The 17,531-nt window shown below is 53.3% G+C and overlaps 2 protein-coding genes across 2 annotated transcripts; both read left to right on the top strand.

The window, feature by feature from the left end:
* The first annotated feature begins 1,884 nt into the window (after window positions 1-1,884).
* LOC133093081 (double homeobox protein 4-like protein 4) lies at window positions 1,885-6,019 on the top strand. Its single transcript, XM_061192788.1, has 4 exons — window positions 1,885-1,942; window positions 2,535-2,689; window positions 4,112-4,232; window positions 5,562-6,019. The coding sequence occupies exons 1-4, from the start codon at window positions 1,885-1,887 to the stop codon at window positions 6,017-6,019; spliced, it is 792 nt and encodes a 263-aa protein (XP_061048771.1).
* Window positions 6,020-10,304: 4,285 nt separating this feature from the next.
* LOC133093080 (double homeobox protein 4-like protein 4) lies at window positions 10,305-14,439 on the top strand. The gene is made up of 4 exons (XM_061192787.1): window positions 10,305-10,362; window positions 10,955-11,109; window positions 12,532-12,652; window positions 13,982-14,439. Exons 1-4 carry the CDS (start codon window positions 10,305-10,307, stop codon window positions 14,437-14,439), a joined length of 792 nt encoding a protein of 263 aa, XP_061048770.1.
* Window positions 14,440-17,531: the final 3,092 nt, after the last annotated feature.

The raw sequence follows: 17,531 nt of genomic DNA, 5'->3' as shown, positions 1-17,531 counted from the left end.
CTTCTTCTTTTTCTTCTTTTTCATCGTACAGATGCCTGTTGAACAGTGAACGTGAAACCGACTTCATCTTGTGGACGCCAAGGACAAGCACTGAAATTAAGTTCCTTGGCTTGTGAAACCTACACGTGTGGCGTGCCCCTTTCTCTGGTCTCTCCATGGCATGTGAGCAAGGGGGTGGGATTCAGGGTACCTCTGAAAAAGTCCCGAACTGTTGAGGACCATGGGTAGATCCGAGATAAGCAGTCAAGCTTAGTATGTGAATTATCGGGAACTCAAACCCAGCCAAGGAAATGCTTTAAGAGTGGGAGGCAATGACGTCCTGGTGGTGATGAGCGAAGTGGGAAACGTACTCGAGGAAGCTAGGCTCCAGGTTCTCTCTCCATTTTGGAAAGTACCGTGACACACCTGAGCGTGAGGGACTCAGAGTTGGGGAATTCCACGGAGAGCAAAAGTATGTGTGGAATGTGAAAAGGTGTGAAAACGAGAGAGCACTGGACCCCAAGCATTCTGGGAAAGGATGACGAGGGCGGCAGCTTCAAAGGGACCTGGGAGCCTCCGAACAGGCCTTCCATTCCAACGCCCACTTGCCTCACGGGATTCCTTCCAGGTTCTCAATTTGCAAGGAAGGGTTCCCCACCATCTGCGGCTATTTACATAAATAGGGGCGGGGCATCCTCATCCATTATAAATCCTGAGCTTCTGAGCACTGAACAGTTGGCCAGCAGTTTCCGTGCCATCCGTGTGGGTCTCCCACCATGGATTCGTCCAGCTCGTCCGGCATACAGCCCCTCCAGAGGTACGTTGCCCTCAGCATCTGGGCTCTGGGGTTGGGTCCTCCAAATACACTCATGCACCTCCCCACCCCAAGGGTTGATCACCACGAAGGTTGAAGTTTCCCAATGACCACCAATTGGCACGGACAGATATGCTGGGATATGTTTCTGGAATCAGTTGGGCAAAAGGATGCACCTTGGTTTGGGCATTTCACGTACATATTTCTGGTTTGCTGGTTCGTTTGTTTTCCTTCTTGAAATCGACATGGAAGTAGGTAGGCCTGTTGCCCGACAATGGCTTCTCTACCAAAATCCCAGCCTGTGGTTGCAGTGAACGGAACACGAGTGTTTGAAAACGTTCCCAACTAAACTGACACTCTTTTCCAGTTGACCGTGTTTGGGATTTTGAGTTGGTTACCCATGTTCTGTTCTTGCTGTTGTTATGGATTTGCTCTCTTTGGTTTCGTGGTCCATTTGAACTGGTTAACTTCTGTGGTGTCCATGGAAAGAATCCACATCCAGTATGTATTAAGAATAGAAGAAAAAGATAATTTTTCTTTGAGCACAACTGAAAGCTAGAGCCTGGGAAACAGAGATTCCAGGAGCACTCAAACTGTCTCTCATTGGACTCCAAGGTAGCCAGTGCAGGAGCCTCTGGAGAGGCAAAATCCGCAGTGTGACACGTTCGTTCCTTGAGTGCTTTCCAAAGATTTTCCTTGGAGCTGGCAGGAAGGAAGGGCGCTTTTAAAGGAAGTCCCCGTTGGGGGTCCGAAACCCTTGCCTTGCCTTGCCTCCTTCCAGCGGGAGACCTGAAGACGACCCTACGTCACCAGCTGCCAGCTGCTAGAGCAGGTGGCCCTTGCAGAAGGGTTGGCGTTGTCCTAGAGCTGGAGAGAGTTCAGGAAACTCAAATGTCAGGGATGTGCCGGACGTGCCTGAAACCACACCCACCCTGGCCATCACACCCGGCTCCCGCCTTAGAAGGCAGGAAACAAACACCCATCTATTCCCTTGCCACCAGAAAGACGCAACCTCAAATAGGACAGGGGTGGGGGGCAGCCCTTCAAGGCTGCCCAACTGAAAGAATAGCACGCACACACGGCGAGTCAGCATGACCTTGGTGCCTGGAAAGGGAAACTCATCTTCCGAGGAGTACCGGGCTGTTGTGGGTGGGTGGGTGGGTGTGTGGGCGCCATCAGACGGGGCCCCACGTTGGTCCTTATCTCAAAAAAGTGGGTCTTCAAAACAATCTCCTAGTGCGTCCTGTGTTGGGGATTGGCTTGTGTGTTTGTCTGGCTTCGTTTGGCTTTCGTCTCGTTTCCTTTCAAATAGTGAAAGCGGATGTGCCCTGTGCGTATGACAGGCCAGAAGCCGGGCTCCTCTCGTTAGCATAGAGTTCGAGGTAAATCTGGTAGAAGCCATCAAGACTTTCTCAGGCCTCCACAGGTGGAAAATCCTTCCACCCATTTTGGTCAGGTTAGCCTGTTTTTCTAGGGCTTTCCCCTTCTGCTTGCATGGCGCCCTGTGGATCCTTGGCGAGTGGTGGGGGGATCCCCATAGCCTTGACCCTCAGCTTAGCTTGAGCCCACAGGGTCCCACTCAGCGTGGCTTTCAGGGTGTACCCACGGTTGTTCCAAATGCAGAGTCTTCCCCTGGCTTAGAGGTTTTTCACGTGGCACAAGGACCAGCGCTGGGCCGGTACCATTGGTTTGCACCTCCATGGATTCGCCCCTGACACATTCCCCCTTTTCTCTCCCACAGGCCGACTCTCAAGACCATCGCGAAGGAGGAGGCTGGTTCTGAGGCTGAGTCAGAAGGACACCCTGCAAGCACTCTTTCAACAGAACCCCTACCCCGGGATAACGACCAGAGAACGGCTGGCGCGAGAACTGGGCATTCCAGAAAGCAGAATTCAGGTACGTCCGAGTCTCTCGATCCATTCTCCCTCTCGGGGTCCATGTCCAGACGCAAGTCGCCCTACGCCAGCTGGAGTCCTTGCCCTTGGGGCTTCCTCTTCGGGGTGCTCCAGACAGCAGGGACTCGAATCTTGGCAAGGAAGGTGGCTCCCTTTGGAAAACGTGGCCAGACTGAGCTGTGTGGCGAGAGGTCCATTCAAATGGGTGGTCAAGCATAAAGGGCGAGGGGCCAAGGAAGCAGGAGGGCCTGGTGGTGCCAGGGAGGTGTTCCCTTGGTGGCTGGCCTCCGAGGAACTAGCCGTGCTGAAGACTTCCCTCTCTGGGCAGGTTGGAGAGGAGTCACCAAAGGTAGGAACACCTCGCCTGCGACCTTACAAAGCGTCGCCAAAGACTGATTGGCTTTCCCTACGAACACGTTTTCTCAGGGTGTCACATTTTCCACACACCACCGTCAGAAACGTCTAAAAACATGCGCACACACACGCACACAAGCACAGGTCCACACTGCAGTTCGGCCTCGGGGAATGAGGTAGCATGCACACTGCTTCACTGTTGAAGACAAGGACACATATTCTGAAGATGGGGAGCGGGTACATAAGAGTCTCCTGACCTAAGAGTGATGGAGGCATGTAGTCCCTGAGAAGTAACTGTCAATGAGTAGTTCCCAGGCAGCATGGGAAGTGTGGTTTTCATGCGGGCACTTGCTAATGGATATGATTGCGTGTTATGAGACAGTACTGCCTGTGGGGACATAAGAGAGGCAGGGAACCATGAATCGGGCATGGACCGTGCCAAAGGGGAGGCAAAGAGAGCAAATGAGGGAAAAGAGATTGAGCCTGAGAGCCTGGGACAGAGACAGAGAGAGGGGAAGGCAGGCAGGCAGTCAGGTGGGCAGGAGGGCGGGTGGCAACAGAGACAGACGTCAACAGGTAGATGCGGAGAATCGTAGACGGAGACCAAAAGACCCACAGAGAAACTGGTAGTTTTGATGAGAAGGGGTGGGGCGGGGGAGAGAGAGAGAGAGAGGTAGCTATCCATCCCATTCTGACTGTGGGAAAGCAAGCATTGTCTCCTCCTGTGTCACAAGTCATTACTCTGGACACCAGTAAGGTGACTCGAAGAGGAAGGATTATTTTCACGGACACAGATTGTGTATCCTGGAATCTGGTGCACTTCTTCAGAGGCGAAAGCGGGAGTCTACATTCTACCTGCTAGTGAGAGTTCAGTCCCTTTGAATCGTAAATATTTCCACTGGGGGCAGATGGGCCATACTGGGTCTCCATTAGTCGGCTTGTTGCTGGCTGGCTGGCTGGTTGGCTGGCTGGCGTGTTTGTGCGTTTGTTCTATGGTGCACCCCTGCAATAGATCTTGGAAGTACGTGCATAAGCATTGAATGACAAGGCTTTCTTTCTTTGTACCCAGGTTTGGTTTCAAAACCAACGAAGAAGACGCCTAAAGCAGAGCCGATTGCTGTCGGAGAATGCCTTCAAAGGAGGGCAGTCGCAGCCGCTGCGGCCACCACCACCTCAGACTTTGACTCGAGGTAAGTAGCCAGCAATCCAAAGGCATTTCCCCAGAGCATCCCCTTGAGACACAATCATCTCTGAACGTGGATGACCGTGGGAGGCCAAGAACGCTTCAGAGAGGAAACCATGATATCTTGGGTTCTTGCCCCATTCCTGTTCCACACAGGAGCATCATGCCCCTGTTGGAGGGTGGGGAGATGCATGGCCAGGAAGGCTTGGAATCTTCGGGTCCGGAACCTGCCCGGATGTGCAGAAATCCCTTCTTCCATCACATGGGGCATTTTCACATAGCACTCAATAAGATGTATCGATGTATCGATCTTGATCTATGACATACCACTTCCTACATACCACACACTGCATCTGCTGTGAATGTGCTGCAATTGGCCTGAATGTCCTCTCTTCTCTGTGTGTTCTTCTTCAGAAAGCTTGGGAAGAGAGGCCAGGCGAAAGAGGACTCTCATCTCTCCTTCTCAAACAAGGGTCCTTGTGCAAGCCTTTGAGAGGGATCGATTTCCATCTATTGCTGCCAGGGAAGAATTGGCTCACCAGACAGGAATTCCCGAACCTCGAATCCAGGTAAGTTCTCCACCAGTGGGTGGGACTTGGCTTCTCCCACGAGGAAGGAGTGTTAAACCTTGTGACGGGTTGCTGCTGGATATATGTAGGCTTGGCGAGGGGGGATTGGGAGGAGGTTCCCTTCGTCCTACGAATACGCAAAGGGGGCTGATCTGAAGGCATCCCTTTCCAGAAGAGGAGAGGGCAACGGAAGTCCTGGGCAGCCAGGGAGGGACCTGAGGTTGTAGCCGGTCAATGACGGCTCTCCTCAAAGCCAGGGGTGGGGAGGGGTGGGGAGGGGTGGGGAGGAGTGGGGTGGGTCCTGTGTTGCCCTGACGTCCTCCCGCATTTTCAGGAGCCAAGGCGAAATCTCTAGGTAAAATGGCCCTTAGATGAGGCCCACCAGTACTTGCCATGGACCTGACAGATTGGAGGGCAGGGCAGGGCAGGGCAGGGCAGGGCGGGCCGGGGCGGGGCCGGCCGGGGATGGGGCGGCGGCAAGTAGATCTGGACTGTCGCGCTGCTAATGTTCCTGTCTCCCCATATGGTTCCCTAGATATGGTTCCAGAACTGAAGAGCTCGGCACCCAAAGCAGAGCGCTAGTGGGCCTGTGAATGCCCTGGCTGAAGGCCCAGATGCCACATCAGCCGTGACTGCCCTGTCGGACCAAAGCCCCCCGCCCACTGTCCTTAGCAGCTCTCATCGTTATGCTCCCTCTCATGCACCTGAGAGCACGCAATCCTTTGCTGCGGCCACTCCTGTTTTCTCCCCCACCTTTCTTGTGCCAGGGGCTGCCTCTGGGTGCTGTGTGGGCCACCCGTTGATGTTCATCGTGGTCCAGCCCAGCCTGGCAGCACTTCAGGGATGCCAGAACCCACAGCCTCTTCCGGCCACAGTTCCGTGGGGCGAAGGGACACATGCTGTCATCGCCAGTGGGCAGCCTGCCCAGGGGGCCATCTTGACGCCTGCACCGCCAGAGACACACTTCTGGCAGCAGCAGGCAACCTCAAGTGAAGAGACATCTCCCCAGCTGGAGCAACAGACCCAGCACTCAGCCCTTCTAGGCTCCTCAAGCCTCCTGGACGAACTCTTGTCAGACGCGGACATTCTGGACAAGGCAGGCCCTTTGCCGAATGCGGACGCAGAGGAAGAGGAACTTGCGGCAACCCTGGAAGCCCCCCTCAGCGAGGAAGAATTCCAGGCCTTGCTCGACATGCTGCCAGGCTCCCCAGTGCCACAGGCTTAGGGGGAGGTAGGAAGACCTTCCCCCGAGCCCCGTTCAAGCCTCCTTTCCTGGGAGGCAGAGCCACGGGCGAGAGAAAGGACAAGGAACAAGCAACACTCATGATAGTGTCTGGCAGGGCGGCCAAGGCAAGAAGACTGTCGACGGCAACTGCGTTGTGTCTACGAGCAATGCCATGCTCCACACGGACTGTCAGGAAGCATGGGCACCAGGAGGGACACCACCTCTGAAGCCTCAAGGAATTCTAGCCTTCCAATGACAACGAGGAGGACCCAAGGCTGAACTGGATTTCCCCGTTGTATGTGACATTCCATTGATCCAATCAATAAATCTTGGCACTCAGTTCAAGTTCTTGCTTGTGCTTTGGTCGCTTTGTATTCTCCCGCGTTTCCTCGGGGAGGTGAAATCCCTCCCTTGGCCTGGCACAGCATGGGAAGGTGGTCCAGACGCCCCTGTCTAGTCCCGTAGCTTGTAGCCACAAACACACCCTAGTGGAATCACAAAAACAGTCTCTCAGTGACAACCTGCACTTGGTTTCTGGGTGCATGGTGTGGAAGGGTTCCTCAAGGGCATCGTCTTTGCACACAAGGACAGACCTATGCAAACACTTTCATTGCCAGAGTTCATAGGAACAACTGTGCCCGGTTTATTATGCAGGCAAATAATCTCTCTCCGTCCCTCTCTCTCTCTCCTTGTCTGTCTAGGGCCACACACTACACGCACACACCTCTCAAAAGATAAGCCGTGTTACAACTAAAGCGATGCACAAAGGAACTGAAAAACCAAATGCCTGTGGCATCTTAACGTCGTGGCAGGTGATCCCTTCCACTGTTTCTTTCAAAAACATTTTCCAACACATGTGCCTCGTACACTCTGTGCTGAGTGATTCTCGACTGGCTCAATCCGTGCTCCCCATGTCCAGCATGGGTGTGTCAGCGGCAGGAAGTAGGAAAATATTCTGAGAGTTGCCACTTGAATGTGTATGCACCAATGTATCTGACTCTCTAGCTACAACTGCATCCGGGTCTCTAGCTCTATAGGGTGTATACCTCTGCAGACACATCTAGTCCTCAGCTCCCTCCCAGTCACTCCTCTGTCTTAGGCTCCCCTTTCTCCAGAGCTCTAGAGCAATACACAGCCCTCTCTCTCTGTCTCTCTGTCTCTCTGTCTCTCTGTCTCTCTCTCTCTTTCTCTCCCTATCTCTCTCCTTCTTTTCGTTGGGCAGAAAGGAAATGTCAGTTTCAAGGGCCACACAAGTGGCATAGGGCTTCTGGGAAAGGAATCTGGCCACGGTAGCCTCAGGACAAGTATGACTGGGGATGCGGTAAGAGACAGCTTATGGAAAAGATGGTGCTTTCAAGAGGGCGGGAGGAACACTGGGTCACAGTGTGCCGGGAAACACTGAGATCCTTGTGGGTGGCAGGACTTGCACAGACTCTAGCGAGAGCTAGGAGCTGTGGCTTTACCATCTTGGGGTTCAATGCTGGCTGCTCCAGCGAAACCTCGGAGCCCAGGGACGGGCAGCGGAACGTCCACAGGGAGGCCACTGGTGGACTGTGCATAAACACACCTGCGGGCTCTCAGGATGCCCTGGCTGCCATGCTGATCAAAGCTTCTACTCTCCCAAGCAAGCTTACCCCACCTGGATTGTCCAGGTGGGAGCCGGTCCAAGTCTGGAAGCCAGTGCCTTCTGGGACGAGCCAGCAAATCCCATGTTTCCGTGATTATCTCAGCCAAAACTTCCAGCTTCCCGGGAAAAACCACCCTGATCCAACAAGATGGTCACGCCACCCTCTGATCTCTGGCACTTGAGGACAAGGGACCAGGACGTGCACCTCCTCAGAACATCCTCCTGGGCCTCCTGGGCCTCCTGGGACTTGCCGACACCTACTAGTCCCGGTGGCATCCGTCCACGGGTACCACCTGACAACCACCCTTAGTGGGTGCAGAAAATCAAACACACAGATCACACAAATACACACACCCCAGCCATATTTTCACGAATTGGTGGTGTAATAACTGCAATTCCCAACTGTTTCTAAATAAGCTCACTGTCCTCATGTTAATCCACGTGGTGGCAAAAGAACACATTAGAGATGGTTCTGTGTTTCTGTGTGGTTTTTTTGTTTGTTTGTTTTTAATTTTTCAATTCTCTGCAGCCCAAATGCCCCGAAGATGTTAGGATGGTTGTATTTGGAATCCAAAGCATTCCTTTCAAACCCAGCTGTGTCATCATCCATCATATAACTTGCTTCATATCCCTCCCCTTCTTCCTCCTCTTCTTCTTCTTCCTCCTTCTCCTCCTCCTCCTCCTCTTCTTCTTCTTCTTCTTCTTCTTCTTCTTCTTCTTCTTCTTCTTCTTCTTCTTCTTCTTCTTCTTCTTCTTCTTCTTCCTCTTCTTCTTCTTCTTCTTTTTCTTCTTTTTCATCGTACAGATGCCTGTTGAACAGTGAACGTGAAACCGACTTCATCTTGTGGACGCCAAGGACAAGCACTGAAATTAAGTTCCTTGGCTTGTGAAACCTACACGTGTGGCGTGCCCCTTTCTCTGGTCTCTCCATGGCATGTGAGCAAGGGGGTGGGATTCAGGGTACCTCTGAAAAAGTCCCGAACTGTTGAGGACCATGGGTAGATCCGAGATAAGCAGTCAAGCTTAGTATGTGAATTATCGGGAACTCAAACCCAGCCAAGGAAATGCTTTAAGAGTGGGAGGCAATGACGTCCTGGTGGTGATGAGCGAAGTGGGAAACGTACTCGAGGAAGCTAGGCTCCAGGTTCTCTCTCCATTTTGGAAAGTACCGTGACACACCTGAGCGTGAGGGACTCAGAGTTGGGGAATTCCACGGAGAGCAAAAGTATGTGTGGAATGTGAAAAGGTGTGAAAACGAGAGAGCACTGGACCCCAAGCATTCTGGGAAAGGATGACGAGGGCGGCAGCTTCAAAGGGACCTGGGAGCCTCCGAACAGGCCTTCCATTCCAACGCCCACTTGCCTCACGGGATTCCTTCCAGGTTCTCAATTTGCAAGGAAGGGTTCCCCACCATCTGCGGCTATTTACATAAATAGGGGCGGGGCATCCTCATCCATTATAAATCCTGAGCTTCTGAGCACTGAACAGTTGGCCAGCAGTTTCCGTGCCATCCGTGTGGGTCTCCCACCATGGATTCGTCCAGCTCGTCCGGCATACAGCCCCTCCAGAGGTACGTTGCCCTCAGCATCTGGGCTCTGGGGTTGGGTCCTCCAAATACACTCATGCACCTCCCCACCCCAAGGGTTGATCACCACGAAGGTTGAAGTTTCCCAATGACCACCAATTGGCACGGACAGATATGCTGGGACATGTTTCTGGAATCAGTTGGGCAAAAGGATGCACCTTGGTTTGGGCATTTCACGTACATATTTCTGGTTTGCTGGTTCGTTTGTTTTCCTTCTTGAAATCGACATGGAAGTAGGTAGGCCTGTTGCCCGACAATGGCTTCTCTACCAAAATCCCAGCCTGTGGTTGCAGTGAACGGAACACGAGTGTTTGAAAACGTTCCCAACTAAACTGACACTCTTTTCCAGTTGACCGTGTTTGGGATTTTGAGTTGGTTACCCATGTTCTGTTCTTGCTGTTGTTATGGATTTGCTCTCTTTGGTTTCGTGGTCCATTTGAACTGGTTAACTTCTGTGGTGTCCATGGAAAGAATCCACATCCAGTATGTATTAAGAATAGAAGAAAAAGATAATTTTTCTTTGAGCACAACTGAAAGCTAGAGCCTGGGAAACAGAGATTCCAGGAGCACTCAAACTGTCTCTCATTGGACTCCAAGGTAGCCAGTGCAGGAGCCTCTGGAGAGGCAAAATCCGCAGTGTGACACGTTCGTTCCTTGAGTGCTTTCCAAAGATTTTCCTTGGAGCTGGCAGGAAGGAAGGGCGCTTTTAAAGGAAGTCCCCGTTGGGGGTCCGAAACCCTTGCCTTGCCTTGCCTCCTTCCAGCGGGAGACCTGAAGACGACCCTACGTCACCAGCTGCCAGCTGCTAGAGCAGGTGGCCCTTGCAGAAGGGTTGGCGTTGTCCTAGAGCTGGAGAGAGTTCAGGAAACTCAAATGTCAGGGATGTGCCGGACGTGCCTGAAACCACACCCACCCTGGCCATCACACCCGGCTCCCGCCTTAGAAGGCAGGAAACAAACACCCATCTATTCCCTTGCCACCAGAAAGACGCAACCTCAAATAGGACAGGGGTGGGGGGCAGCCCTTCAAGGCTGCCCAACTGAAAGAATAGCACGCACACACGGCGAGTCAGCATGACCTTGGTGCCTGGAAAGGGAAACTCATCTTCCGAGGAGTACCGGGCTGTTGTGGGTGGGTGGGTGGGTGTGTGGGCGCCATCAGACGGGGCCCCACGTTGGTCCTTATCTCAAAAAAGTGGGTCTTCAAAACAATCTCCTAGTGCGTCCTGTGTTGGGGATTGGCTTGTGTGTTTGTCTGGCTTCGTTTGGCTTTCGTCTCGTTTCCTTTCAAATAGTGAAAGCGGATGTGCCCTGTGCGTATGACAGGCCAGAAGCCGGGCTCCTCTCGTTAGCATAGAGTTCGAGGTAAATCTGGTAGAAGCCATCAAGACTTTCTCAGGCCTCCACAGGTGGAAAATCCTTCCACCCATTTTGGTCAGGTTAGCCTGTTTTTCTAGGGCTTTCCCCTTCTGCTTGCATGGCGCCCTGTGGATCCTTGGCGAGTGGTGGGGGGATCCCCATAGCCTTGACCCTCAGCTTAGCTTGAGCCCACAGGGTCCCACTCAGCGTGGCTTTCAGGGTGTACCCACGGTTGTTCCAAATGCAGAGTCTTCCCCTGGCTTAGAGGTTTTTCACGTGGCACAAGGACCAGCGCTGGGCCGGTACCATTGGTTTGCACCTCCATGGATTCGCCCCTGACACATTCCCCCTTTTCTCTCCCACAGGCCGACTCTCAAGACCATCGCGAAGGAGGAGGCTGGTTCTGAGGCTGAGTCAGAAGGACACCCTGCAAGCACTCTTTCAACAGAACCCCTACCCCGGGATAACGACCAGAGAACGGCTGGCGCGAGAACTGGGCATTCCAGAAAGCAGAATTCAGGTACGTCCGAGTCTCTCGATCCATTCTCCCTCTCGGGGTCCATGTCCAGACGCAAGTCGCCCTACGCCAGCTGGAGTCCTTGCCCTTGGGGCTTCCTCTTCGGGGTGCTCCAGACAGCAGGGACTCGAATCTTGGCAAGGAAGGTGGCTCCCTTTGGAAAACGTGGCCAGACTGAGCTGTGTGGCGAGAGGTCCATTCAAATGGGTGGTCAAGCATAAAGGGCGAGGGGCCAAGGAAGCAGGAGGGCCTGGTGGTGCCAGGGAGGTGTTCCCTTGGTGGCTGGCCTCCGAGGAACTAGCCGTGCTGAAGACTTCCCTCTCTGGGCAGGTTGGAGAGGAGTCACCAAAGGTAGGAACACCTCGCCTGCGACCTTACAAAGCGTCGCCAAAGACTGATTGGCTTTCCCTACGAACACGTTTTCTCAGGGTGTCACATTTTCCACACACCACCGTCAGAAACGTCTAAAAACATGCGCACACACACGCACACAAGCACAGGTCCACACTGCAGTTCGGCCTCGGGGAATGAGGTAGCATGCACACTGCTTCACTGTTGAAGACAAGGACACATATTCTGAAGATGGGGAGCGGGTACATAAGAGTCTCCTGACCTAAGAGTGATGGAGGCATGTAGTCCCTGAGAAGTAACTGTCAATGAGTAGTTCCCAGGCAGCATGGGAAGTGTGGTTTTCATGCGGGCACTTGCTAATGGATATGATTGCGTGTTATGAGACAGTACTGCCTGTGGGGACATAAGAGAGGCAGGGAACCATGAATCGGGCATGGACCGTGCCAAAGGGGAGGCAAAGAGAGCAAATGAGGGAAAAGAGATTGAGCCTGAGAGCCTGGGACAGAGACAGAGAGAGGGGAAGGCAGGCAGGCAGTCAGGTGGGCAGGAGGGCGGGTGGCAACAGAGACAGACGTCAACAGGTAGATGCGGAGAATCGTAGACGGAGACCAAAAGACCCACAGAGAAACTGGTAGTTTTGATGAGAAGGGGTGGGGCGGGGGAGAGAGAGAGAGAGAGGTAGCTATCCATCCCATTCTGACTGTGGGAAAGCAAGCATTGTCTCCTCCTGTGTCACAAGTCATTACTCTGGACACCAGTAAGGTGACTCGAAGAGGAAGGATTATTTTCACGGACACAGATTGTGTATCCTGGAATCTGGTGCACTTCTTCAGAGGCGAAAGCGGGAGTCTACATTCTACCTGCTAGTGAGAGTTCAGTCCCTTTGAATCGTAAATATTTCCACTGGGGGCAGATGGGCCATACTGGGTCTCCATTAGTCGGCTTGTTGCTGGCTGGCTGGCTGGTTGGCTGGCTGGCGTGTTTGTGCGTTTGTTCTATGGTGCACCCCTGCAATAGATCTTGGAAGTACGTGCATAAGCATTGAATGACAAGGCTTTCTTTCTTTGTACCCAGGTTTGGTTTCAAAACCAACGAAGAAGACGCCTAAAGCAGAGCCGATTGCTGTCGGAGAATGCCTTCAAAGGAGGGCAGTCGCAGCCGCTGCGGCCACCACCACCTCAGACTTTGACTCGAGGTAAGTAGCCAGCAATCCAAAGGCATTTCCCCAGAGCATCCCCTTGAGACACAATCATCTCTGAACGTGGATGACCGTGGGAGGCCAAGAACGCTTCAGAGAGGAAACCATGATATCTTGGGTTCTTGCCCCATTCCTGTTCCACACAGGAGCATCATGCCCCTGTTGGAGGGTGGGGAGATGCATGGCCAGGAAGGCTTGGAATCTTCGGGTCCGGAACCTGCCCGGATGTGCAGAAATCCCTTCTTCCATCACATGGGGCATTTTCACATAGCACTCAATAAGATGTATCGATGTATCGATCTTGATCTATGACATACCACTTCCTACATACCACACACTGCATCTGCTGTGAATGTGCTGCAATTGGCCTGAATGTCCTCTCTTCTCTGTGTGTTCTTCTTCAGAAAGCTTGGGAAGAGAGGCCAGGCGAAAGAGGACTTTCATCTCTCCTTCTCAAACAAGGGTCCTTGTGCAAGCCTTTGAGAGGGATCGATTTCCATCTATTGCTGCCAGGGAAGAATTGGCTCACCAGACAGGAATTCCCGAACCTCGAATCCAGGTAAGTTCTCCACCAGTGGGTGGGACTTGGCTTCTCCCACGAGGAAGGAGTGTTAAACCTTGTGACGGGTTGCTGCTGGATATATGTAGGCTTGGCGAGGGGGGATTGGGAGGAGGTTCCCTTCGTCCTACGAATACGCTAAGGGGGCTGATCTGAAGGCATCCCTTTCCAGAAGAGGAGAGGGCAATGGAAGTCCTGGGCAGCCAGGGAGGGGCCTGAGGTTGTAGCCGGTCAATGACGGCTCTCCTCAAAGCCAGGGGTGGGGAGGGGTGGGGAGGGGTGGGGAGGAGTGGGGTGGGTCCTGTGTTGCCCTGACGTCCTCCCGCATTTTCAGGAGCCAAGGCGAAAGCTCTAGGTAAAATGGCCCTTAGATGAGGCCCACCAGTACTTGCCATGGACCTGACAGATTGGAGGGCAGGGCAGGGCAGGGCAGGGCAGGGCGGGCCGGGGCGGGGCCGGCCGGGGATGGGGCGGCGGCAAGTAGATCTGGACTGTCGCGCTGCTAATGTTCCTGTCTCCCCATATGGTTCCCTAGATATGGTTCCAGAACCGAAGAGCTCGGCACCCAAAGCAGAGCGCTAGTGGGCCTGTGAATGCCCTGGCTGAAGGCCCAGATGCCACATCAGCCGTGACTGCCCTGTCGGACCAAAGCCCCCCGCCCACTGTCCTTAGCAGCTCTCATCGTTATGCTCCCTCTCATGCACCTGAGAGCACGCAATCCTTTGCTGCGGCCACTCCTGTTTTCTCCCCCACCTTTCTTGTGCCAGGGGCTGCCTCTGGGTGCTGTGTGGGCCACCCGTTGATGTTCATCGTGGTCCAGCCCAGCCTGGCAGCACTTCAGGGATGCCAGAACCCACAGCCTCTTCCGGCCACAGTTCCGTGGGGCGAAGGGACACATGCTGTCATCGCCAGTGGGCAGCCTGCCCAGGGGGCCATCTTGCCGCCTGCACCGCCAGAGACACACTTCTGGCAGCAGCAGGCAACCTCAAGTGAAGAGACATCTCCCCAGCTGGAGCAACAGACCCAGCACTCAGCCCTTCTAGGCTCCTCAAGCCTCCTGGACGAACTCTTGTCAGACGCGGACATTCTGGACAAGGCAGGCCCTTTGCCGAATGCGGACGCAGAGGAAGAGGAACTTGCGGCAACCCTGGAAGCCCCCCTCAGCGAGGAAGAATTCCAGGCCTTGCTCGACATGCTGCCAGGCTCCCCAGTGCCACAGGCTTAGGGGGAGGTAGGAAGACCTTCCCCCGAGCCCCGTTCAAGCCTCCTTTCCTGGGAGGCAGAGCCACGGGCGAGAGAAAGGACAAGGAACAAGCAACACTCATGATAGTGTCTGGCAGGGCGGCCAAGGCAAGAAGACTGTCGACGGCAACTGCGTTGTGTCTACGAGCAATGCCATGCTCCACACGGACTGTCAGGAAGCATGGGCACCAGGAGGGACACCACCTCTGAAGCCTCAAGGAATTCTAGCCTTCCAATGACAACGAGGAGGACCCAAGGCTGAACTGGATTTCCCCGTTGTATGTGACATTCCATTGATCCAATCAATAAATCTTGGCACTCAGTTCAAGTTCTTGCTTGTGCTTTGGTCGCTTTGTATTCTCCCGCGTTTCCTCGGGGAGGTGAAATCCCTCCCTTGGCCTGGCACAGCATGGGAAGGTGGTCCAGACGCCCCTGTCTAGTCCCGTAGCTTGTAGCCACAAACACACCCTAGTGGAATCACGAAAACAGTCTCTCAGTGACAACCTGCACTTGGTTTCTGGGTGCATGGTGTGGAAGGGTTCCTCAAGGGCATCGTCTTTGCACACAAGGACAGACCTATGCAAACACTTTCATTGCCAGAGTTCATAGGAACAACTGTGCCCGGTTTATTATGCAGGCAAATAATCTCTCTCCGTCCCTCTCTCTCTCTCCTTGTCTGTCTAGGGCCACACACTACACGCACACACCTCTCAAAAGATAAGCCGTGTTACAACTAAAGCGATGCACAAAGGAACTGAAAAACCAAATGCCTGTGGCATCTTAACGTCGTGGCAGGTGATCCCTTCCACTGTTTCTTTCAAAAACATTTTCCAACACATGTGCCTCGTACACTCTGTGCTGAGTGATTCTCGACTGGCTCAATCCGTGCTCCCCATGTCCAGCATGGGTGTGTCAGCGGCAGGAAGTAGGAAAATATTCTGAGAGTTGCCACTTGAATGTTTATACACCAATGTATCTGACTCTCTAGCTACAACTGCATCCGGGTCTCTAGCTCTATAGGGTGTATACCTCTGCAGACACATCTAGTCCTCAGCTCCCTCCCAGTCACTCCTCTGTCTTAGGCTCCCCTTTCTCCAGAGCTCTAGAGCAATACACAGCCCTCTCTCTCTGTCTCTCTGTCTCTCTGTCTCTCTGTCTCTCTCTCTCTTTCTCTCCCTATCTCTCTCCTTCTTTTCGTTGGGCAGAAAGGAAATGTCAGTTTCAAGGGCCACACAAGTGGCATAGGGCTTCTGGGAAAGGAATCTGGCCACGGTAGCCTCAGGACAAGTATGACTGGGGATGCGGTAAGAGACAGCTTATGGAAAAGATGGTGCTTTCAAGAGGGCGGGAGGAACACTGGGTCACAGTGTGCCGGGAAACACTGAGATCCTTGTGGGTGGCAGGACTTGCACAGACTCTAGCGAGAGCTAGGAGCTGTGGCTTTACCATCTTGGGGTTCAATGCTGGCTGCTCCAGCGAAACCTCGGAGCCCAGGGACGGGCAGCGGAACGTCCACAGGGAGGCCACTGGTGGACTGTGCATAAACACACCCGCGGGCTCTCAGGATGCCCTGGCTGCCATGCTGATCAAAGCTTCTACTCTCCCAAGCAAGCTTACCCCACCTGGATTGTCCAGGAGGGAGCCGGTCCAAGTCTGGAAGCCAGTGCCTTCTGGGACGAGCCAGCAAATCCCATGTTTCCGTGATTATCTCAGCCAAAACTTCCAGCTTCCCGGGAAAAACCACCCTGATCCAACAAGATGGTCACGCCACCCTCTGATCTCTGGCACTTGAGGACAAGGGACCAGGACATGCACCTCCTCAGAACATCCTCCTGGGCCTCCTGGGACTTGCCGACACCTACTAGTCCCGGTGGCATCCGTCCACGGGTACCACCTGACAACCGCCCTTAGTGGGTGCAGAAAATCAAACACACAGATCACACAAATACACACACCCCAGCCATATTTTCACGAATTGGTGGTGTAATAACTGCAATTCCCAACTGTTTCTAAATAAGCTCACTGTCCTCATGTTAATCCACGTGGTGGCAAAAGAACACATTAGAGATGGTTCTGTGTTTCTGTGTGGTTTTTTTGTTTGTTTGTTTTTAATTTTTCAATTCTCTGCAGCCCAAACGCCCCGAAGATGTTGGGATGGTTGTATTTGGAATCCAAAGCATTCCTTTCAAACCCAGCTGTGTCATCATCCATCATATAACTTGCTTCATATCCCTCCCCTTCTTCCTCCTCTTCTTCTTCTTCCTCCTTCTCCTCCTCCTCCTCCTCTTCTTCTTCTTCTTCTTCTTCTTCCTCTTCTTCTTCTTCTTCTTTTTCTTCTTTTTCATCGTACAGATGCCTGTTGAACAGTGAATGTGAAACCGACTTCATCTTGTGGACGCCAAGGACAAACACTGAAATTAAGTTCCTTGGCTTGTGAAACCTACACGTGTGGCGTGCCCCTTTCTCTGGTCTCTCCATGGCATGTGAGCAAGGGGGTGGGATTCAGGGTACCTCTGAAAAAGTCCCGAACTGTTGAGGACCATGGGTAGACCCGAGATAAGCAGTCAAGCTTAGTATGTGAATTATCGGGAACTCAAACCCCAGCCAAGGAAATGCTTTAAGAGTGGGAGGCAATGACGTCCTGGTGGTGATGAGCGAAGTGGGAAACGTACTCGAGGAAAGCTAGGCTCCAGGTTCTCTCTCCATTTTGGAAAGTACCGTGACACACCTAAGCGTGAGGGACTCAGAGTTGGGGAATTCCACGGAGAGCAAAAGTATGTGTGGAATGTGAAAAGGTGTGAAAACGAGAGAGCACTGGACCCCAAGCATTCTGGGAAAGGATGACGAGGGCGGCAGCTTCAAAGGGACCTGGGAGCCTCCGAACAGGCCTTCCATTCCAACGCCCACTTGCCTCACGGGATTCCTTCCAGGTTCTCAATTTGCAAGGAAGGGTTCCCCACCATCTGCGGCTATTTACATAAATAGGGGCGGGGCATCCTCATCCATTATAAATCCTGAGCTTCTGAGCACTGAACAGTTGGCCAGCAGTTTCCGTGCCATCCGTGTGGGTCTCCC

This window comes from Eubalaena glacialis, chromosome 6, assembly GCF_028564815.1.
Source record: "Eubalaena glacialis isolate mEubGla1 chromosome 6, mEubGla1.1.hap2.+ XY, whole genome shotgun sequence".
Classification (NCBI taxonomy): Eukaryota; Metazoa; Chordata; class Mammalia; order Artiodactyla; family Balaenidae; genus Eubalaena; species Eubalaena glacialis.
This window is presented reverse-complemented; position numbering and strand designations above follow the sequence as displayed.